Source organism: Barbus barbus (genome assembly GCF_936440315.1).
Source record: "Barbus barbus genome assembly, chromosome: 6".
In the NCBI taxonomy this organism is placed as follows: domain Eukaryota; kingdom Metazoa; phylum Chordata; class Actinopteri; order Cypriniformes; family Cyprinidae; genus Barbus; species Barbus barbus.
In genome coordinates, this window is record NC_136734.1 from 13327983 (window position 1) to 13352451 (window position 24469).

Here is a 24469-nt window from a genome sequence, read left to right on the forward strand (position 1 = left end):
GGAATTTTAGAATACAGCCACTTTAGACATATTTGTGAGGGTCTTTTAATAATATTAGTTAATATGAATTACTGAAATGTCAATATTTTGTATATTCTGCAATATTGAACAGTTTCCAGTTTAAGTAAGACTCATTTTATGGATCTTAAAAATAAAATGTATAGGCAATATTATCATTTCTATTCCCCCCCCCCCCCCCCCACACATGTACATCTTTATTTATTTATTTATTTAGTTAGTTAGTTATTAGTTTAAGATGTACAGTTTATTTGTTTTTCAAAGCTTCTGGAAATAAAGTAAATATTAATATCAATATTTCTATTCTCTCTTTTTTTCCAATATTTTCTTATTTTTGGGAAAACAACAAAAACTGCACACGAACCGGTACTTTTAAAAATTGTATTTATTATTATCTTATTTATTTATTTGCAGAACACCCTATAAAAGACTGTTTAATGGCAGGTTTCCATTACTACAACTTACTCAACGTAGTGTGACATGTTTTGGATCTTTTTCCTGGACAATAACGGTGAAAAATGTCAACAGCCAAGTTGGACATAAACTACTGTTCAAAACAGTAATATTGTAAAATATTATTCTGTTTATTCCTGTGATGGCAAAGCTGAATTTTCAGCAGCCATTAAACTTCAGTGTTAAGTGGCACATTCTTCAGAAATCATTCTAATATGCTCATTTGGTGCTCAAGAAACATTTTAAATTGAGATCAATGTTGAAAACAGTTGTGTTGCTTAATATTTTGTGGTGATGCAGTTTCTCAAGATTCTTTAATGAACAGAAAGTTCTAAAGAGAAGAATTTATTTGAAAGAGGAATCATTTGTAATAATATCTTTATTGTTACTTTTGACCATACGTATGCATCCTTGCTATTAATTAGTATATATATATATATATATATATATATTTTTTTTTTAAGTGTATAGTCTGCTATATCTAGCCTATTTTTCATCTTTTTTATTTTAACATACGTAACATGCTATGGCAATTCATGATAGTATAAATAATACAAGGTTCACACAAAACCGAGTTTAGACATTTATTTTAATCATGGTGCTCAATAAATTAGAACTTGATCATTTACTCACCCAGGAACCAGATTAGTTCTACACATGCATTCTTGTGTATATAATGGCTTCCAATTCAAAGAGCTGCATTTTTAATCTCTTATATCATGTTAAACCTGACAAATACACACATTTTTGAAACACTGGCACAAGTTTCACTAAGGTGCAAATAATAATTTAATGACAATTTCTTTAAGAACTTGGCACGATGTTGCCAAAATAAACAACCACATTCACACACCACATTATGAGACTTAGTGGACATTGACGAAATGGAGAAAACAGTATGGGAATATAATTAAAAAGGTCATGTTTTGGCGCTGATGGATAGTCGGGGGTCGCCATAATAATCATTTAAATCCAGTGCTAATGTGAAAGCATATTGACTATTTTGCATAAATGTGTCGTGCAATCAACAAGACAACCAGTGCTTTATGAAACAAGCAGACTAATAAATCACAGAACGAGGTAAAGAGAACCTCAAATGTCTGCAATTATCAATTCATATTAGGACACATTTTTGGAATGTCCAACTCAACCAAAAAAGGACCTTTCAGGGACTTAGGAAGGAATCGATGTTTTCCGAATCATTCTCTTTAAGTGTTTCGCAGCAGTATTGAGTAGATCAACTTGGTGATCTGCAGAACTGCGGCGTGAAGCGAGTACTGCACCACGATGGAGCCGAAGCCTTTGTAGAAGCCCATGGTGCCCTCCTCACGCCGAATAGCATTAATACAGTCCCTCATTCCTTCATATTGTGTGTTAATGGGCAACACTTCGAAACCCAGGTCAGTGTTGTCGATGATAGTGCGCGTTCCCTGGATATGCAGTCTGTGCAACACCGTTTCCAAAGGAAACAGCAGCACATCTGCACACAGGCTGGCAGCAAAGCTGGCCATGAGCTCAGGGAAGTATGCATCCAGCATAGACTGGACCGCGTCCGCTTGCGAGTCAGGGGACGAGTGCTTTGGTGAGCCGTTATTCCGACGCCGAAGCAGGTAAAGAACCAGCCGCTGCACGCTGGAACTGATAACATAGTGGAGGATGCCGTGGAGAACCGTGGGAAACACCAGGTCCCAGAGGGGAAGGAGACGCTTGCTGTGAGGCACTCCCATTCCCATTACACGCCCGATACCCTCTTTCACACAGTCCAGGATGCCGGGGTTGTCTCGGATTATTTCACTCTGGTGCGAGTGAAAGAGAAAGCAGAAAATGAAGTTTAATCAAAAAACAAAACAAAAACTATTTAAGTATATTGTTTATTATGCAAGTATTTACACTTCCTTTCAAAAGATCTCGGGTCAGGATTTTTATTTTTTAGAAGAAACTAATATTAAACAAGAATGCATTCAATTGTTACACAGTATTTCTATTTCAAATAAATGCTGTTCTTTTCTGCTTTTCTCTATTAATTCAACTTTCTATTAAACAATCCTGAAAAATGTCACTGTTTCTACAATAATATTAAGCAGCACAAGGATCATGCGACATTGAAAACTGGAGTAAAGGCTTCTGATAATTCAGCTTTGCCGTAACAGGAATAAATTACATTATTATTAGGTTGTAATAATATTTCACAACATTATCAAATAAATGCAGTCTTTGCTTTTCTTGTACAAATATATCAAGAGATCTCCTTGACTAAAAATACATCCGTTTTTATAGACGACTACCAAAATTAATCTCCTTTTCTTGTACTTTCATATAAATCGTTTGTAATGTTTATAACAGTACAATTCCTACAGCAAATTCCAAACAGATAGTCAAAACGAAAGACTTTCCAACTGCAAGTAAATGCAAGCCCTCAGATTTTCCAATAATCAATCAATCATCAGATATGAAGCTGCACACATATCGCTACATATTGAAGAATTCGTTACCCAAAACTGGTTTGCTCATTTACCACAAGATCTAATCAAACTGCGTTTCCTAAAGCACCGAGTCTGATTATCGTGCCCGAACAAGATGTTTTTCAAGATGGCGTGGAACAGGAAAGTTGTTATTTATAGTTGGAAACATTTGTAATGTTCAGTTTTTAAAATGTATTATTTAAATGATTATTAATTGATAAAAATCATGTTTATAATCAAATTCTTGATTTCCAGTTAAATATTTACACATCCTTAAAACAAGATAACCTTGAGAAGTAAAACTGCAAAAAACATTATATAGTTTCCACAGAATATATCTTGAATATAAGTGTATTTTGTCTTGTTCTACTAGCAGATATTTTCACTTGTTTTAAGCATAAAATTCACTGAATGTATTATTTTACTCCTCATTTTTATTTCTGTACAAAAAGGCCAAGAACGTGAAAGAGTGTATGTAATGTTTTAGGGGGAAAAAAAAACAATACGAGCCTAAACTATAAAAAAGTATAAAAATCCCTTACCTGTACAGTCTCTATGAGACTTGCTGAGTAAAACGGCATTGCAACCACATACGTCAAACTGGAAAAAAAAACAATGATTTCACAAGATCAAATGACTGCACAAAAAGAGATAAGGAGAAGATCGATAATTTAAATGTCAAGCCTATGGAATTCCCTTTCCGTATTCTTTGTGGGACTTTGTTGTATAAACTACAACCTGTATATTAAGCTTAGTCAGAAGCTTATTCAAACAGATCCCACATAAAAGAGCAAGTTAAAATTATGACTCATAAAAGAATCAAGAGATAAACAACTTGCAGCTTATAGCATTTTCCAAACATTGCCAAAAATTCAAGTAAATTTACTGTGCTTCTCGACAAGAAATGCACTGTTAACTAAATTAGGCAAATGTCTTAACTTACCCTTTGAGTACTAAGTGTCCCACAACTTGTTTAGGGTTCCACTTGTGTGATAACTCCCTGTGAATATACATAATAAAAACATCATGAGAATTGATCAAATAAATTCAAATCATGCAAACTGCATGCTGCCATCATTTATTCAAATTATAGATCTAAATATAGAGGTCATTCCTCCCCTGTGTATTATAAGGCTGTAAATCGATTAATCTTCAAAAAGGGCCTTTTTAAGACACCTATCAGCGATTGCTTACATTGTATATATTTTTTACCTTGGTAAAGGTGTGCATTCGCTAATGATGCCCTCTGTTCCCAACGTGACCCCCTGTACCACAAAAGTGCTGCCCATTCCTTTCCATAAAGCCTTTGGACCCTGTGTGGGTGTGGGTGTGAGAGAGAGAGAGGGGGGGGATGCTTCAATGGACAAGTGACAAGCAAATATCAAATACAGTACATGTATTAAACTAATTATGTTTTTGAACTAGGGTGGATTAGGGTGGTTTGAATGGGACTTTGATTCTAGATTCTATATGTTTTAGTCAATCGGATCACAAGTGGTCAGGTGAGACATGTCCATTTACTTCTGGGTAACATGAGTCTCAAAAGCATCTCCAACCACTTGTGAATTAATTTTGAGAAGAGGGTCCGCATACAAATAATTACTTAAAAAACTCAAGTCAAAAAACTAAACTCAAGTTAACTCATAATTATGTTACATAATATTCTTAGTCCTTCCTTCCTGTTATGGGAAGGCCCAAAGAGAAGCCACAAGAGTGGCTTAATTAATTGTTAGATACAGTCTATTGTTTAACCAGAAAGCCAATAATATCCAGAAAACAAGATGTTACGCGTAACACAGAACTTTTAATTATAAACAAGCCCAATTTTTATTTTAAAATGTCCATGTTGTATTGCATCCAGCTGTAGCTGTTCAAAAATAACAAAACATAATAGCTAAAATATGAACTCTTACAACCATCTTTGACATATTACAATATAAGCACCACAAAGTAAACACAGTCATAGTCAATTTATCAACAGTAGAGCAGTAGGTTTCTGCTTTAAAACAGCGAGTCTGTAGAATGTACAAAAGCACTGCATTTTGATTTTGAATGTACAGCGTTTACATGAACTAAATCAAATTATAGCCTTTTGAGGTTTAATAATTACATTAGGCTGTATCAAAATACCTGTTCTTAACTGTTCTAACATGTTCGTCTTTGGAACAAGTTAAAATAACGGATTAAACTTAAATGGACAAGTGTAGAGGTCCTAGCACTGACCCTTAAGGTACCCTAAGGCCCGGCATTTGAACTGTTCTTTAAAAGATGTAATTTCTGAGCAGCAGCAAAGCAAAAATGTCTGACATGTAATACCTGAGTTTTGGTGATATTGTACATCACGCTGATAGCAGTCAGTGGGGACAAGTGATAACACCTGGCATGGTAATTCACCTGAAACACACAGTTAATTTTAAATTATCCATCATTTTTCAACACTATGAAATGCAAAAGTAGTATGTTTCAGCAGCACATAAGTATTTATGATATACACATCTAAAAGTTTATGATAGACATGGAGCATGTAGGATTTATGCACTCAGTGTAGTTCTGCCTACCTGACACTGACGACGAAACACAATGCAGGGATGTGCCAGGACATTTTCTGTGAAGAGGCTAATTCAAACCATGCAAAAACGATTATGAGTTTACTAACATTTTTTTGCAAATCTTAATATAATTGTACTTTCAATAGAATTTTACTTTAAGCAGTAATTACTGGGGTTTCATTACCTTGCAAGACCTATCCCAAACCCAGCAAATCTGTTCAGCTGTTCTGAAAGACAGAATAAATGGGAGTCATTTGGGGTGGGGGGGGTCTCTGTACATTTTATTTTAAAGGTCACTGGATGAATAATGTATTTGCTTTTACCCAGTTAAAGTAAATAACTTGAAGTGTTTGCAAGTGTGATACATTTGTATGAGTGCCAGGTGCATCAGAAGAGTTCATGACCATTTTATCAATACTGTCCTTTCACTGTCCTGCAATGTTGATACTTTGAAAAACCATATTTGTATATTTATGTTGAATAACTCTAAATAATTTGTCAGGTTTATTTAGGCTTTTGTCTCTTTAAGACCTCATGCACAGATGCTGTTACACAAGGCTCTATGCTTACTTTTCTTTTAAGAAGCACTTGTCCTCCTGATCAAAAATAAGCCTTCCTAATACAAGGTGATATTTGACTCCTAAAAGTGATTTACAGGGATTTATTTTTTTATTTAAATTTTTTTACCTTTGTAATGGCATTTTTCTAATTTTATTAAAAGTAGGCTGTTATCTTCGATGTCAAATTCAAAAAAGTATATTTATAAGCTTTTTAAATTTCTAATTAAAACAATAAGTACAATAAGGCAAATAAGTTACCAACCATATGAAATTAGTATTAATAAAAACATTATTGTACTACAGAGGTGGCACAGAAGAACACAAAAGTGGCTTGTGTAGGTACGTTTTGAGACGTTTAATGAGGCTCAGAGGTGGCATGAGTGCAATTAAAGCCATAAATCCATGTTGAGATCAATGTTTTAAATATCAAATTTTGAATATAGAAATATTAAATGATTTAAATAACTGAAATTATATGTTAAAAATGAAACTAAAACCATCAGCAGGTGGCAGCAAGTCACTGATTTGATCACGGAATCATTCATTCCATTGATCAGTTTGAACGGCTGATTCATTCAGGAATGAAGCAAGAGACAGTCCCTGCATCCCAATGTGCATACTATCCACCCTATCCGCCCTAAATAGTATTGAAAATTACTAATATCACAGAGAATTTAGGATGGATAGTATTGAAATTAACTCATTTCATTTAATTCATTTCACTGTTCGATTTGAATTTAGATGCACAGCAGCTCAGCTATGACTTTGTTTGAAACTGTTTTCGTTGATGAAATAGAGCAAAATCAGGCAGTAGTGTTTTAGCAAGACAATGTCGTAAGTCACTTAATATTAACTTCTTGTTTATTGACCAAATGATACATTCTGTCATCTGTCAATGCGTTATAAGTGCGGAATTCACCTGCGGGAGAGTAGAATTATTATCAATAGCCGCAGTCCTGTGCTGAAATTCAAGTTCTGCTCTGTGTTCTCTGTTAATTACCCGACTGTGAATGATGCGAGCGGCATCACTATGTTGTCACTGAAAAGCTGTAGCTGTGGCAGGGATGATTGATGATTGTAGATTTGGTGGGCTTTTTTTTTTTTTTACAGTCTATGGTGGTGGCCCTGAATGTAGAGGAATCACTGTAGTCTAAATAGTTTATGCAACCCCCCCCCCATAAAAACACATTCTCATTGGATCTAAGCAAATGTCATAAGTGACCTATCTTGATGACAGAATTAAAAAAGTTATGAACCGTCTTGAAGAAGAAAAAAACTTTTTTAAGACTAATCTAAACAGTTCATGCATCTGGCCCCAGACTTTTATTTACCCTTGTGAAATCACAAGTACCATTGTAAGACCCCCCCCCCCCCCCAATAAAAAAAAAACAAATCATAAGTGGCCTATTTTGATCTAAAAAAAGTGAGTTGCCACTGAAAGGTGAGGAGCCTGCATCTATGTTTTCTTTTTATTTTATTAAATAAATATGGGGTGGAATACTGCTGCTATGACGGTAAAGTGCCAAACTAAACCATAATACCAATATCAAGTATGATAATTATAAAATACCAAAGTAATACCAAACTTTATACTGTATGTATCTTTGGTAATGCCTTGTTGTTTTATTTGGATGCCATGCTACTTGTCTTTAAAATCTTACAAATTTACAAACTATAGTAAAATTTATACAAACTTACTATACTAAGCTATAGCTGTTTCAGAAAAAACATGTTGTTATAGTTCACGATTGAAATAAATCGACCACATTTACGTTTTACGAACCAGTTCAACTGAATCATTAAAATGATTCAACAGAGTGATTCTTTATTCGAATATCATCAGCAGGAGAAGGTTTGTGACGACACACTCATTTACCTCATATTTACTGTAAGCAAGACTTTAGGGGCGGGTCATGTCCCATATAAAGCTCATGGCAGAAAGGATCGGCGTGAGGTTCTGCTGCTTGTGGTTATTCGTGTAATGTTCCCTTCATTAATAACATCTCAGTTCATGCACACTGATCATAAACTGTACTCTTTGTTACCGGACGGTGGAGTCGCTGATTGGGCTTCGTCTGCTGCTCCAGGTGGGGCAGGTGCCGTCTCAAATTGGGGTGTGCTATCGCCAAAATGCAGGTTTCTGCTGCCAGGTATATCTGGAGGTGTGGTGACCCAATGCTGGAGGTCAGAGCTGGATGAATTATTGAATGACCTGCCCGAATAGCCCCCGCTGAATGACGGATCCTCTCTGCCCCTGTAACCCAAACCCTCAAAGCTGTCCGGCCGACGAGAAGTCATGCTGGAAATCGCTTGGGAAACTACACTGAAATGACAAGATATCTCAGTCTGACTTCATACGATTTATGACCTATGTGATGTGATACGATTTCATTTTAAACTTCAACAATCGAAAAATGCGAAAAATTAATTTCTGATTGAACGAGGCTGCTAGCAAGGATAGTACTTTAGCAAAACAACCCAGCATCCGCCTGAGTGACTTTTGTCGGTTGACAGTTTACTTCCGGGTTGAATGAGGCCTTATGGGTTATGTAGTTTATTACATTTACAACCGAATAGGATTAAAACCCACACCACAAAAATTAAACCGATTAGATATAATGCAACTTCCTGAATTCACAGGAAACAGTTTACTTTGGGGCCTATATGTATGTTACCCTGGACCATAAAGCCAGTCATAAGTAGCACAGGCATCAAACCATACACCGTATGGGTCAAAATGATAGATTTTTCTTTTATGCCAAAAATCATTAGGATATTAAGTAAAGATCATGTTCCATGAAGATATACAGTTCCTACCGTAAATATATCAAAACTTATTTTTTGATTAGTAATATGCATTACTAGGAGCTTCATTTGGACAACTTTAAAGGTGATTTTCTCAATATTTAGATTAATTTATTTATTTATTTTTGCACCCTCAGATTCCAGATATTCAAATAGTTGTATCTCAGCCAAATATCGTCCTATCCTAACAAACCATCAATGGAAAGCTTATTTCAGCTTTCAGATTATTTATAAATCTCGGTTTAAAAAAGTGTCCCTTATGACTTGATTTTGTGGTCCAGGATCACATATTGTTCACCATGTGCTCTACCATGGTGATGTAAAAGATAAGACAGAAACAGTGTATTTTGTATAAAATAACATACAACATACACAATGTCTAGGATTAAGCTAAATGCAAATTATAACCTATTTAATAACAAATACTAAGAATGACAAAATCCTGCAAATGCTATCCTGATAGTACAATTAATTTATGGCCTCTCTGACTAAATCTTAAAGGTGATTCAGATTAATTCACCATAAGTGCTTTTTGAATCATTAAAAAAATCAGGCTCATAAGAGTCATTCAGTCATTACTTTATGTAAAAGAATCGGTTCGTGATTTAAACCCTAAATATTCTAAATTTATTTATTTACTGAAATAATAATAAAAAACACCTAGGACCAGGAGGACACTGTTTTGTAGATTATAGTTAAGAACTAAATACACAATGTTTTTCTAAAAGCGCTATACTAGAAATACCATAATCCACGCGGAAGCAGAGGAGATGAGGGCGCCCTCCTCTGATGATGAAGCAGCATCCGCTCAGGAGCCGCGGGGCCTGCGGTAGGATAACGCTTCTTCACATCAAAACACAATATCTCAATAATGACACGTTAATGTACGGTACTTCAAATGCTGTAGAAACACGAATGATGCGTATGAAGGTAGATAAATACGTAGGTAAAGAGATATTTGCCGTCTTAAAAAGTTGTTTACTTGCAGTAGCATCTGCTGCATAGCTTGCAAGCTACACGATTTTGAGTTTTATGTTTAAAAACAATACCTTTCATTATTATTTACTGTGACTTTGGTGTTATTCTTACGTATTCTGTAGTTATAATTGTAAACATCTATGTGGTCAGATTTGTCGTACAGTGTTTGCTGTGACATTGAGGCTGATCTGGGCTGAAGGGGACATTATTATTAGTACGGACAGCTGGCAGGTTGTTGATCTGATTTTGTGCTTCATGGGATCTTTCATGTCTCCGATTACAAATCTACCTGACATCTTTTAGTAGACGCACCATTAACATATTTACATTGAGAAAGACTGGATCATAATATTGAATTAAATAGAAGTCAGTGTAACTTAAATAAGAACTCACCCCACAACGTTATCATATGATTACATTCTGTAGCTTTAATATGAGTTAAAAGCACTCATTAATTTATGCCTCTATCCTGTACACATTCAAAGCAAAAGTTTATGTGGGATTTACATTGTACTCGAAGTGAGTTAAGTCCTTTTCACTAGAGATATGTTGTTGGTGACAGCCTTCAGCGTACTACTTAAGTGAAATCAGGTGAATGACATATTTTCAAGATTAAATAGCCACACACAATATGATATGTCGGATGTCATCACTGTTGCATGTTTGTAATTTAAGTGTATTTCAGTGTATTTCCTTGTGTCTTCGTATCTGAGTAAACATCTATGAACAATGTCTCTGTACTTCCACTAGATATTGTTGGTTGTTGGGAATCGGCGAGTCTCCAGATGTAGTTGAAGGAGCGTCACGTTGCCCCACTGGTCCACATACCCCCCTACTGCATGGCTTCACTTGCTGGTGTCTCACACCGCGTCTCCATATCCCCAGTCCTGCACACCCTCATGCTGGGGTCTCAGGCCTTTCACAGACTGACCAATGACTGCCTGGATTGTTCTGCCTGTCAGCCTGTCCGCTTTCTCCATCACGGGGATATGGATTGTGTAAGTGTTTATGTTAAAGGGTTAGTTCACCCAAAATGAAAATTCTGTCATTAATTACTCCCCCCTCATGTCGTTCCAAACCCATAAGACCTTTGTTCATCTTCGTTACACATAATGACAGAAGACAGTAACTCGGGGAGAAGAATTGTTGAATAAAGTCATTATTTTTGTTTATTTTGCGTGAAAAAAATATGTTGTAGCTTTGCAAAATTGAAGTTTAGCCACTGATGTCACATGGACTGTTTTACCGATGTCCTTACTACGTTCCTCGGTCTGGGAACATTTCAGTTGCGTTGCTCTCTATGCAGGATCAGAGAGCTCTCAGATTTCCTTAAAAATATCTTCATTTGTGTTCTGAAGATGAATGAAGGTCTTGCGTGTTTGGAAAAACATGAGGGAGAGTAATTAATGACAGAATTTAAATTTTGGGTGAACTATCCCTTTAAATGGAGAGTTCGAGTCAAAAGTTTTAAATTAAATTTAATATAGTCCGTCTCTACTGTTTTTCTTTTACTACATACAGACAAGTCATGTACTTATTAAAAAATAACCATAAAATATTTTGTTCACTAGTTACGCCATGGCAGTAATGAACCACCATGTTTGTCCTGTTGAGAACTGGTAAGTTACCCTTATAAAATCTATTGTATCATATTTGATACACAAATTTTTAACTTTAAAAAATTTCTAAATTATCAATATGATCTAAATGTTGCTGAGAAATGTGTTGTACACAATCTACTTGATGCCTTCTGTCATATGATTGATATTTTGTACCCTTTTTAGTAGGGAAGCACCGATTGGATTTATTTATTTATTTTGGCCGATACCGATTTTAACAAACAACTATTGGCTGATTCCAATACCGATACCGCTATTGCATAAAGCAGGCCTTAAAAACAGGGGGAAAAAATCAGTTCACTCCGAGCAGAATCTGTATTTGAATGTTTCTGTTCCTGCGTTCCGAAATCGGTTTGAGTTGGAAAAAATGCTGGTTAATAAAGTTATTTTAAAAAATTTTAATAAGAAGAATAATAATGATATAAACGTTCTTTACTCAAAATGGAAAAAAAAATACACAAAGAGCGCCTGGTAGCCTATCTTGCGCTTAGTCCTAGCCAGAGCCGTTGAGAAACGCAGATCTGGTCATAGCCAATACAGCATCATCTTTTGTAGATTTTGACCAAATGTATTAACCCTCTGGTTGTGTTCGGACTCCGGTCACGCCTTTTGTGTTACCGGTCAAAAATGACCGGACTCCAAACAACTGCTTATAAATCTGTCATTATGCTATATTATCACCAAATATTGGATTCAATCTTTTTGTCAACTTGTTTTCTTTCATTTAGGACTGGTTTTGTGTTTCTATTTGCTTCTGTTTAATCGTAGGCCTCATTTATCCGAGAGTAGGTACCTAATTTTTTGAGTGAAAAAAGCATTTTTTATGAATAATTTTCACAATATTAAACAAAAAATTATAAAATTTTGCACTGTTTCTCACACTAGTGTACTTTAATGTTTAATCAGGAAGTTTGCTTTTAAATGCTTTTATTTTGTACAAAATTGCAAGAAGTCACACTCGTGGTGTTCCCGGTCAAAAATGACCGGACTCCGAACAACTGCTTATAAATCTGTCAATATACTATATTATCACTAAATATTGGATTCAATCTTTTTGTCAACTTGTTTTCTTTCATTTAGGACTGGTTTTGTGTTTCTATTTGCATCCGATTAATCGTAGGCCTCATTTATCTGAAAGTAGGTACCTCATTTTTTGAGTGAAAAAATAATTTTTTATGAATAATTTTCACAATATGAGAGACAAAATTATGAAAATTTGCACTGTTTCTCACACTAGTGTACTTTAATGTTTAATCAGGAAGTTTGCTTTTAAATGCTTTTATTTTGTACAAAATTGCAAAAAGTCACACTCGTGGTGTTCCCGGTCAAAAATGACCGGACTCCAAACAACTGCTTATAAATCTGTCATTATGCTATATTATCACTAAATATTGGATTCAATCTTTTTGTCAACTTGTTTTCTTTCATTTAGGACTGGTTTTGTGTTTCTATTTGCTTCTGATTAATCATAAGCCTCATTTATCCGAGAGTAGGTACCTCATTTTTTGAGTGAAAAAAACATTTTTTATGAATAATTTTCACAATATTAAACAAAAAATTATAAAAATTTGCACTGTTTCTCACACTAGTGTACTTTAATGTTTAATCAGGAAGTTTGCTTTTAAATGCTTTTATTTTGTACAAAATTGCAAAAAGTCACACTCGTGGTGTTCCCGGTCAAAAATGACCGGACTCCAAACAACTGCTTATAAATCTGTCAATATGCTATATTATCACCAAATATTGGATTCAATCTTTTTGTCAACTTGTTTTCTTTCATTTAGGACTGGTTTTGTGTTTCTATTTGCATCCGATTAATCGTAGGCCTCATTTATCTGAAAGTAGGTACCTCATTTTTTGAGTGAAAAAATTATTTTTTATGAATAATTTTCACAATATGAGAGAAAAAATTATGAAAATTTGCACTGTTTCTCACACTAGTGTGCTTTAATGTTTAATCAGGAAGTTTGCTTTTAAATGCTTTTATTTTGTACAAAATTGCACGAAGTAACACTTGTCAAAAATGGCCGGCCATTGAAAGTGAATGGGGAAGAATGAAAGAAACAACTAGTGTTCAGGAGCATGTTGTGCTTGCAAACATAAATGCCTTGGACCAGTGCGTGCATGTATACTCACGCTATCACACACACACACACACACACACACACACACACACACACACACACACACACACACACACACACACACATCTATGCATACAAACTATTGTATTACACCTATTTCATCCTACCCTGAACTGTATGCAATATGCTTTTATGAATCTCATATTATAACTCTCTCTCTCTCTCACACACACACACACAATGCACACAAATGCTCAAACTGCCTTGTCTTTGGCCTGCATTGACTTCAAAATAATCTTTTTTTTTCCATCCCTCGACCAGAACGTTACATCAACTTCAGCTGGGTCCTCAAAATCAGAAGATTGCTTCTTTTCAGTTGTTGCAAGGTTTTCAGCTTGTCCAGTGATATTTTTATCTTCCAATATATCTTGCAATGCATCGTCACTGTAAAATTCTTCTTCAGTTGTCTCTTCCTCGTGTAAATGACAAGCAAGGCACTGTGAGGCATTTGTATGCTCTAGCATTTAATTGTAAACTTTTGTTTACTCTGAGAGAACACGAAAGCCTCTAAACATATTGTCATAATGTTTTGTCTAGTACGGAGCCGCTTAGAGCTCATGGTGGTGGAAAGATTTCGGGGTGGGTGAAAAAAAATCGGGGTGGGAGGAAAAAATATTTTTCAAATCTTTTGCGCTCCCTCGCAAAACTTTGCATTCTCTCGCAAAGATGTTTGCGTTCCCTCACAAAACTTTGCGTACATATTTGCAAGAGAACGCAAAGTTTTGCGAGAGAAAGCAAACATCTTTGTGAGAGAACGCAAACATCTTTGCGAGAGAACGCAAACATCTTTGCGAGAGAACGCAAACATTTTTGCGAGAGAACACAAAGTTTTGCGAGAGAACGCAAACATCTTTGCGAGAGAACGCAAACATCTTTGCGAGAGAACGCAAACATCTTTGCTAGAGAACGCAAACATCTTTGCGAGAGAACGCAAACATCTTTGCGAGAGAACACAAAGTTTTGCGAGAGAACGCAAACATCTTTGCGAGAGAACGCAAACATCTTTGCGAGAGAACACAAAGTTTTGCGAGAGAACGCAAACATCTTTGCGAGAGAACGCAAACATCTTTGCGAGAGAACGCAAACATCTTTGCGAGAGAACACAAAGTTTTGCGAGAGAACGCAAACATCTTTGCGAGAGAACGCAAACATCTTTGCGAGAGAACGCAAACATCTTTGCGAGAGAACGCAAACATCTTTGCGAGAGAACGCAAACATCTTTGCGAGAGAACACAAAGTTTTGCGAGAGAACGCAAACATCTTTGCGAGAGAACGCAAACATCTTTGCGAGAGAACACAAAGTTTTGCGAGAGAACGCAAACATCTTTGCGAGAGAACGCAAACATCTTTGCGAGAGAACGCAAACATCTTTGCGAGAGAACACAAAGTTTTGCGAGAGAACGCAAACATCTTTGCGAGAGAACGCAAAAGATTTGAAAAATATTTTTTCCTCCCACCCCAAATTTTTTTCACCCACCCCGAAATCTTTCCACCACCATGAGCTCTAAGGGGCTCCGTAGTCTAGAATATGTGGTGAAAGAAAAGATTATTTTTGAGGTCAATGCAGGCTAAAGACAAGGCAGTCTGAGCATGTGTGTGTGTGTGTGTGTGTGTGTGAGAGAGAGAGAGAGAGAGAGAGATCCTTTTTTATTCATAAAAGGATATTGCATGCAGTTCAGGGTAGGATGAAATAGGTGTAATAAAATAGTTTGTATGCATGGATGGATGGGTGTGTGTGTGTGTGTGTGCGCGTGCGTGTGTGCGCATGTGTGTGTGTGATAGCTTGAGTATAAATGCATCCACACATGCAAAGGTCCAAGGTCTTTGTTTGCAAGCACAACATGCTCCTGAACACTAGTTGTTTCTTTTATTCTTCCCCATTCACTTTCAATGGCCGGCAATTTTTGACAAGTGTTACTTTGTGCAATTTTGTACAAAATAAAAGCATTTAAAAGCAAACTTCTTGATTAAACATTAAAGTACACTAGTGTGAGAAACAGTGCAAATTTTCATAATTTTGTCTCTCATATTGTGAAAATTATTCATAAAAAATGCTTTTTTCACTCAAAAAATTAGGTGCCTACTTTCAGATAAATGAGGCCTACGATTAATCGGATGCAAATAGAAACACAAAACCAGTCCTAAATGAAAGAAAACAAGTTGACAAAAAGATTGAATCCAATATTTGGTGATAATATAGTATACTGACAGATTTATAAGCAGTTGTTTGGAGTCCGGTCATTTTTGACCGGGAACACCACGAGTGTGACTTTTTGCAATTTTGTACAAAATAAAAGCATTTAAAAGCAAACTTCCTGATTAAACATTAAAGTACACTAGTGTGAGAAACAGTGCAAATTTTTATAATTTTTTGTTTAATATTGTGAAAATTATTCATAAAAAAAGTTTTTTTCACTCAAAAAATTAGGTGCCTACTCTCGGATAAATGAGGCTTACGATTAATCAGAAGCAAATAGAAACACAAAACCAGTCCTAAATGAAAGAAAACAAGTTGACAAAAAGAATGAATCCAATATTTTGTGATAATATAGCATAATGACAGATTTATAAGCAGTTGTTCGGAGTCCGGTCATTTTTGACCGGGAACACAACGAGTGTGACTAGGTGAAATAAAACCCACAAAAAATTACGAAAATTCTAAAAAAATTTATGAGAAATACTTGTACCCTATGTGCGCAAAGTCAGTAAGTTTGAGTCCAATGCGATAACGTTAACTAGTATTTTCAGGAAAAAGAAAAAAAATTTCAGGTGAATTTGACCCGAACACAACCAGAGGGTTAAACGAAAGAAAAAACTGTCAATGCTTTAAAGCATTTTTTCAAGATATTTAAAAATGTTTGTAGCATTGAATAAGCACTTTGAGAGGAAAAACAGCCTAGATTAGTAGGCTGTACATCGAATTTTATTATTAACATTCAGAAATAATGTAGGCTAAAATACAGGTAAATAAAGCAAAATGCTTTACAAACATTACACAATTAGGCTATTTTAGTTCCCTTCTCTCCAAAACAACAAATCCTCTAAGGTTGTAGCCTAATTAGGCTAAATATAAACGTCAAGCCAAAACGAATTAATTTAAAAGCAAATCTGGTTTTTATTTTGATAATGAACAGGCTGCGGTGTAAAGTTAGCAAAAATATGTTGTATGTGTGTGAGGCGCCGATGAGATCACTGCGTTGTTTTCCCAAATGTTACTCTGTAATTTATACCAACCAAACAGCATTCAAAACTGTAAAGCTTTTGCAAAATAAAGAAACTCAGCACAATTTTTTTTTTTATAATTTTTTTTTTTTGGTTTTGTTAATCTGTTAATGATTAAAGTGAAATATATTTAGTGGTTTCTCCATTCACAGAAGCGCTGCAGTTGCGTGATGTGACCTTGTGTGAATTAGTGTTCAACACTATCCTGCCATTGTTGCTGGTTTCAAACACACAAAAAGCTGCATATTACCTGCCATTCATTTTAACTTAAATGTAGGGTTAATGCTTGGTGATTTGTGACAGATCCTCTGGGTAAACTAACGCCGGGACATTGCCATTGCAACTTACCTATGATGAATTTACAGCTGAGCATGGGCATTTCACATATATTTTGTACAGATTTTGTTTTGGCAAGTATTTCATTTTTTATGCCCAGAGAAAAATGTTGGATTTTGCAACAGACATGCAACTCGTTGTCTCCATGCAGTTAATTAATAAACTATCGTATCGGTCCTTTTCATACTATTTCCGACTTGGTCTTGTATCACTGTATTAGTTATATCACTGAGGCGGTTACACAATGCTGGAGAGTGACGGGGAACCCCAGTATTACAGCACAGTCACACAAGCCATGATACAAAGTTACAGAAACTAAGCAACCGAAATAAAGAATTAAAAAATCATCAAAACTTCTACTTAGCACTTGCTCCATTTCTGCAAATCAGTTTTTGTGAATGAATGGCCTTCATCAACAGCCGATTGCGCCACCTGCTGGTGAGCGGCTGACATCAGCTGGAGATCATGCATCGGTGCTCTACTGCTATTCCTGCGGGTCCCGGATGTGCAACGCCGAATTTTCTGCCGAATTTTAACCACTGAATTTGTGGCAGCGAATTCGGAAAGTGAAATAAAATGACCGAAATTTGCCTGTCGAATATTATACATCGCATTTTTAAACAGACTGAATATTTTGGAAGTGAATTCTGTAAGGTGAATATGAATTTTTAATTATGAAAATGTGTGTGAAATATTTAGAATTGAAATATTCACAGTTTAAATAAACAACTAGGTTCAATTTCAGGACCTAAAAATGCAAGCCCTGGAAATACAAGGCATTAAAATGCAAGCACTGTTAATTGCAATGCATCTTTTTTTTTATTTGTGGAATTCAGCATGCTTTATGTTTCAAAAACTATTGGCATTATTCCGCTTCCATAGTTGCAGCCATCAAAACCAAAATTTGTTTATATTTACAAAATACATTTACGTTGGTCAGTGAAAACTTTGGAAATCTTTGCTTTGTAATTTTGTCAATTAAATAAGTTAAAGAGAATTAACAAATCACAGATTCTTGATTTTATTGCATTTTACAAAACGTCCCAACTTCTCTGGGATTGTAAGTAGCATGCTAGGCTGTTTTCTTTTTTGATTTGCAAGCTATCAGAATGTACTTTTTGGCCATATCAATATCAGGACCTGCACTATTAAAACACACACACACTATTATTTTACGGAGTGTCTATTTACACTAAGTGCAAATAGCCCGCCTTGTTGGCAGAGGCTATTTACACTAACTCTGCCCACTAATGTGTGATTTGGTTAGTCAACACTAAAAACAGACGCCAGCTTAGTATCAGTTTCAGTGGCGTAGATGGTAAGGCCCGCACATGCTGTTTGACGCGATCGACCCGAGTTCGAGTCTTCCTTTTGCCGAACTTTTTTTCTCCCTTTTCAAATCTTATCGGATCGCATCGGAAAGGCATTTATTTTAAATAAAAATTAAGGAAATAATCAAAAAGTTGAAAATAAATTTTAGGGTAGGGTAGGTGTAGGGAGGGCTTTATTGTCCCAATAAGGTGGCATCCATTTAATAATTTGAATTAAAGCTATAATTTACACTCAATATTGCGGCCTGTTTTATAATGTATTAAAATACTAAGGTGCAGATAATTGCCACTATTTGAAATAAGTAGTATAAATATCAGAATCTTGCTATTTTAACATCGTGTAAATAGAATCTATAGCTATTTGCTCTTAGTGTAAATAGCATATCATTAAAAAATACATTTATTTTCACTTAGTGTAAATAGCATCCATCGCTATTTGCTCTTAGTGTAAATAGTATCTATCGCTAAAAAAATATGCTATTTGCACTGTATAAATAGCATCCAATTGCTATTTACACTGAGTGAAAATAGCATCTATCGCTATTTACACAGTGCAAATAGCTGCTGCCATTATTTTATAAGTCATGCTTTACAGAGTTAAATCCAATATCCAAAAAACCTACATACTGTTTAGACTGTTCTTTCATGCTTGATTCTTTGTATCATAGGTCATACAATTTGACATGTACAGAGGAAACGGCTAAGAGGGGCTTCCCAAAAACCTGCTGTACTCTTCAAGACATCCCCCTCATCAGGTGAGACTTGCTTTGAATTTATGTGGAATACCACAAAATGACCACATTTTGAAGATGGCTGCTTTTAGTAGTACTGTTTTGCACCAGCTTCCTGTGAAAAGGTTGCCCAATATCTGATTTTCTGATTGTTTAACAGTAAATGTGGATGCTATCCACCAGAGAGCTGTCTCTTCAGTTTGATTGGCAATGTTGGGGCTTTTATGGGTAAGATTTACAGTTTGAAATTTAATAAATAACCAAATCAATTTATATTAAAAATGAACTCCACAAAGAAGTTGATTACTTTGTCGTCTAAAGGTATGTGATTTATGTCAATATTAAAATGTGTGTGTGTGTGATGTATTCCTGCAGTGGTTATGGTGTGCATGCTGCGTTATGCTCAAGTGATTGAACACAGCCATCATTGCTGGACCAACACAAGTGCTTTGGTGTCCGGCTGCATTAATGCCCTGGGTTTGGTCATGGTGGGCAACTTTCAGGTAAGCAGGCGAGAATGGACTTGTGCCTTCAGCCCATTATATAAATCTAAATTAACTTCTATTCCTCTCTCCCCCTCACCCATTTTTTTTAGGTCGATCATGCCAAGACTCTTCATTATGTGGGAGCAGGTGTAGCTTTCCCTGCCGGCTTGCTGTTTGTGTGTCTGCAGTGCGTTCTGACGTACCGTATAGCAGAGACAGCGCTGGACTACTGGATGGCTCATGTGCGTGTGGCTCTCTCAGCTGGAGTTCTGGTATCGCTTGTCCTCAGTATCCTTACTATGAGGTTTACTACACTTTGTTTGACCTGAAGACATTGGAAAACAGTCGTGATATTATACATGAAAATCAAATTTAGATGGATACATTTGAACATGGAGCGAAAATCACTTACGCACAGCATTGATTGACTTATTGCTTTTCAGCAACAATGGATGATAAAAGATACAATGTCCAGTAAATAAGCTTATTACTAGGGTTTCACAGTACAAATATTTTAGTAGTCTGTACCAGTGCTAGTGAAATTTCATGAGTCACAATAAAAGTTTTCATATTACCGTACAGCAAAAACGGACGTGCAATTGAGCACATTGTATTATTTAAAAATAAAAATATTAATGTTAAAGTAAACAAATCAAATTAAAATAATGGCATGTAGCCTTCAATGACAGTGTTTTTTTTTTTAGTTATTCAAGAGTTTTGAAAGTATATATTTTAGTATATAAATGGAATAAAATTGAATAAACATGAATTATAAGCAACAAGTCAAATGAAAGTAAATAAACAGTGCTAGAAGTATTTCAGTGTTAGAAGTTAGAAGTAATTTTCAAGCAATCCATAAAAAATAAATAAAACCAATACAAGTTTTTTTTTTTATTATTTATCTCAGCGAAACAGTCCGCAGTAAACAACATAGGTACAAAATAAAAACAATACAACAAAGAAAAAAATAAGTTAACAGTGCTTGAATGTTTAAAGTATTTTTTTAAATAAAGAGTCTACAAAAAAAAAAAAATAGAACAATTTAAAACAAGAACAAGGGAAAAACATTGATTGGCAAGTTTCAAGTATCTAATAGCAGTAGACATTGAGTAAAGCGAGAGAAACGTAAACGAAATGCAAAAGTTGCTAAATGTAAAAAAGAAAAAACTATGATTGGTAACCCACACTCGGAATTTATGCTCTGCATTTATCCCTTTCAAGTGCACCCACACAGCAGTGAGTAGTGAACACACACTCAGTTGTGGCTAATGATGAAGGTGGAAGAAAGCGCTGGTCATTCACTCCCCCACATACATTTCATGCCGGTACTGAGACTCAAACCTGCAACCTTCGGGTTACAAGTCCGACTCTCTAACCACAGCCACAACTGTCTCCAAAATAACATTAACAGTACAAATAGATCTATTAATACACTAGATTAATACACTAACAGTACAAATAGATCTATTAATACACTAGATTAATACACTAACAGTACAAATAGATCTATTAATACACTAGATTAATACACTAACAGTACAAATAGATCTATTAATACACTAGATTAATACACTAACAGTACAAATAGATCAATTACAGCAAAAAAGAAAGAACATTTATAGTACATCACAGTTAACAAAGATCATGGTAAATTGGGAAGTCATGGGAAATTGGGAATCATGGGAAGTCGTGGCCTAATGGTTAGAGAGTCGGACTCGTAATCGAAAGGTTGCGAGTTCGAGCCCCCGGCCGGCAGGAATTGTAGATGGGGGGAGGGAATGTCCAGCGCTCTCTCCACCCTCAATACCACGACTGAGGTGCCCTTGAACAAGGCACCGAACCCCCAATTGCTCCCCGGGCGCTGCAGCATGGCTGCCCACTGCTCCGGGTGTGTGTTCACGGTGTGTGTGTGTGTGTGTGTGTGTGGATTTGTTCACTACTCACTGCTGTGTGTGTGCACTTGGATGGGTTAAACGCAGAGCACCAATTTCGAGTATGGGTCACCATACTTGACAATACGTCACGACTTTTTTTTTTTTTTTAAATAATGTTATTAATGCTTAAGTTCATTGTGCCCTTTCCTTAACATCCTGTTCAAGGTGGTATCTTCTTCGTCCATGAAAGTTTTGTATTGCAGCATGCCGCAGCCATCTGTGAATGGGTCTTCACTGTCTTAGTACTCGTGTACTATGGGACCTTCACCTATGAGTTTGGCACCGTCAACAGCGATACCATGATGGCGGCCTTAATGAAGCGCAGTCAACATCACCATCCAGGGTCAGCGGTCATCATGGGGGGTATCGGGAAGGGTGTTGCAATGGGATGTGGTGCCCGCAGTCTCAAGTCCCCTGGAGGCAGCAGCACTTCCACACACCTCAACTGTACAGCAGAAAGCATCGCCATGCTTTAGGGGTTAATTGCTACAGTATTCTCTCAGACCTCAGCGCATAGATTCAGAAGTCTTCATCTGGTTCACGGATTTGTGAAAAACTGGTACAAGCAATACAGAATTACTTGTGAGGTTTCAGTAAGTTTACAGACTTGCTGATTATAATCTAACAGTAATGACCAGTTAGACATAACTAAGGTATTTTGCATGATATTTTGCATTCATGTGTAAGATAACTTCAAGTACAGCCCCAATTACCAGCACAGACAATTTCGTCACATCATTCATGGGGCCTCTGACAGAAATGTTTTAATTATACTATGTTAAAACTGCAATAACCCATCCCTAAAGGCACATTCACACTGACAGTGAGTAAATTGTTTAGGGTCAACAAGTGGATTGTTGGTTGCTAGAAGGATTTCTGCATCAGGAAATCCTATAGAGTGCTGCAGGGATGATGGATTATGTAGGCCTGGAAACTCGGAGTTAGCATTTTAACACTTCCGGTTCCATCGTCCCAAATCAGTGGGTTTTTGGTTAAATGCCTGAAAGAAGATATATGGTGAACACAAGCTCAAGATTTTTAATGTTTTATGTTACAATCTGTAATACCCCCTTGTGATTATTTTTTTTAAAGGGCTAGTTCACCTAAAAATGAAAATTCTGTCATTAATTACTCACCCTCATGTCGTTCTAAACCCGTAAGACCTCGGTTGACAGAATTTTCATTTTTGGGTGAACTAACCCTTTAAGTTTTAAAGTTAAATGTTTTAAAATAGGTTGCTAAAAAGTCGCTGAATGGGACTAAAGAGGTTGTCAGGAATGTTAAAGGTCATCAAGCCAAACAGGAAAACTCATCAACTCACTAGTGCCCTTTTACAGCTTCATTGTGTTTATAATCATTCTTTTGAAAATTATTTTACTCAAATATTCAGGGAATTATTATTTTTTTTTAATGGAGACTGAAATGGATTTTTCTACTGATTGCAGTAGGCTTTAGAATTCATAAAATTTGTGTTCATTTGTAAAGATTATCATGATGAACAAAATGTTTACCAATTCTAAGCTTTGTTGCTCACTGACCTTATTTTCTTCAGTAATCCAAAAGCAGATGAAAAAAATCCTATTGGGTTATTGTTGAGGAAACCAGGGTGATGCTAACTTCCAGGCTGGCCTAGAAAAACATGTCATCACTGCATTTCTCTATTGGTAGTCGGTGCATTGTATCACCACTCAATTACAGATGTGAAAAATTAATGTGATTTGTCGTAACACTCTGTCACTCATGTTGCCCTAAAGCGCCAACTTCCATTGAAAATCAGTGACTTTGGTCACTTTGCCAGTGTGAATCTGTTACAGAACTGCCAGCAATACCAAGACACTCATCTAGACAAAGAAGATTATTGGCTAAACCCATCCAACCTTCCGTAACCCATTTAATCTGTAGAAACTGTGATTACACAACAGGTTAAGAGCCATCACTGTAGCAATGAGGATGTTAAGTCAGCTGCACCAGCCATTGCTGCCAATAGTTGGGTTGCAATGAGGTTGAGATTTAGTCACTTTACTTTAGTCAAATAGCGATACTTTTTATTCATACCTGAGATGCAGGTGGTCCATATTTATGTATTCATTCCAGGTGCTCTCTTAGTTTGATCTGTGGCACTGTATTGGCACGACATCAGGTGCTGTGGACGTTCTGTCCTATAGCTCTGCATACAATGTGGCTGTGTTGAATAAGATTTAAGAGCATCTCTGTGCAACTTTTTGAAAGTTGTGGTGCTTTTGCCAAGTTTTTTCATCACTTTCGTCAAAAACTGCCTGTATCGATCAGTGCATCCCAGGTATCTTGCGAACAAATTCCTAATATTTTAGGATCACCAAACAATATTTTGTGTCCATTATTCTATTGTTTTGTTTTAAGTCGTTTTTCATGTCTTTTTCACATTTATAAATATAAGGTGATATTAATCAGAATTTTTCTGTAGTTGTAGAAACTGTGTGAACAATTGAAAAAAACAAATAAGCTGCCTGTGCTTGGGTTTCTTATTTTCCTTTGCTCGTATTATTGTACCCATGAGCAGTGAAAAAGGGGATCTTTTTTGTTTACTTGCAAAATTCTTGCATTTCCCCAAGAACCCATAATATGAGAAGGGAAGGAAAATTATATTTCAAAGCTTCTGCAAATACAAAGTATCTCTCAGGGGGAAAAAAAGCCTATATTTTCAGTGCTTTTGCAAGCAAATGCAAAGTTTTGTGAGCGAACACAAAAACATTGAAATATATATATATATATATATATATATATATATATATATATATATATATATATATCCCCGTTACAAGGGAAATGCAGTAATTTTGCAAGTGGATGTAAAAGATTTGTG

At 35.9% G+C, this 24469-nt stretch overlaps 2 protein-coding genes and 1 long non-coding RNA gene across 4 annotated transcripts in view; 2 read left to right on the forward strand and 1 right to left on the reverse strand.

Moving 5' to 3' along the window:
• The window catches only part of LOC306870868, a 1223475-nt gene that overhangs the window by 993245 nt on the left and 205761 nt on the right, over nt 1–24469 (forward strand). The window lies entirely within an intron of this gene.
• On the reverse strand, nt 981–8551 carry LOC306870863 (mitochondrial outer membrane protein SLC25A46-like). Its single transcript, XM_079418335.1, has 8 exons — nt 8088–8551; nt 5667–5709; nt 5492–5549; nt 5250–5327; nt 4146–4246; nt 3877–3933; nt 3476–3533; nt 981–2267 (listed from the first exon to the last, which is right to left on the reverse strand). The coding sequence occupies exons 1-8, from the start codon at nt 8338–8340 to the stop codon at nt 1680–1682; spliced, it is 1236 nt and encodes a 411-aa protein (XP_079274461.1). The 5' UTR covers nt 8341–8551; the 3' UTR covers nt 981–1679.
• LOC306871734 (transmembrane protein 150A-like) lies at nt 9611–24118 on the forward strand. Its single transcript, XM_079419857.1, has 8 exons — nt 9611–9676; nt 10576–10823; nt 11397–11444; nt 19146–19232; nt 19369–19436; nt 19584–19711; nt 19804–19981; nt 21793–24118. The coding sequence occupies exons 2-8, from the start codon at nt 10759–10761 to the stop codon at nt 22101–22103; spliced, it is 885 nt and encodes a 294-aa protein (XP_079275983.1). The 5' UTR covers nt 9611–9676; nt 10576–10758; the 3' UTR covers nt 22104–24118.

Coding starts and splice junctions, on each gene's coding strand:
- LOC306871734 (XM_079419857.1), top strand. CDS start 10,759: ATGACTGCCTGGATTGTTCTGCCTGTCAGCCTGTCCGCTTTCTCCATC. Junction 19,233..19,368: donor CAAGACATCCCCCTCATCAG/GTGAGACTTGCT, acceptor ATTGTTTAACAG/TAAATGTGGATGCTATCCAC. Junction 19,982..21,792: donor TCTGGTATCGCTTGTCCTCA/GTATCCTTACTA, acceptor ATCCTGTTCAAG/GTGGTATCTTCTTCGTCCAT.
- LOC306870863 (XM_079418335.1), bottom strand. CDS start 8,340: ATGACTTCTCGTCGGCCGGACAGCTTTGAGGGTTTGGGTTACAGGGGC. Junction 5,550..5,666: donor TTTGGGATAGGTCTTGCAAG/GTAATGAAACCC, acceptor GGTTTGAATTAG/CCTCTTCACAGAAAATGTCC. Junction 5,328..5,491: donor TGTTTCGTCGTCAGTGTCAG/GTAGGCAGAACT, acceptor TGTGTGTTTCAG/GTGAATTACCATGCCAGGTG.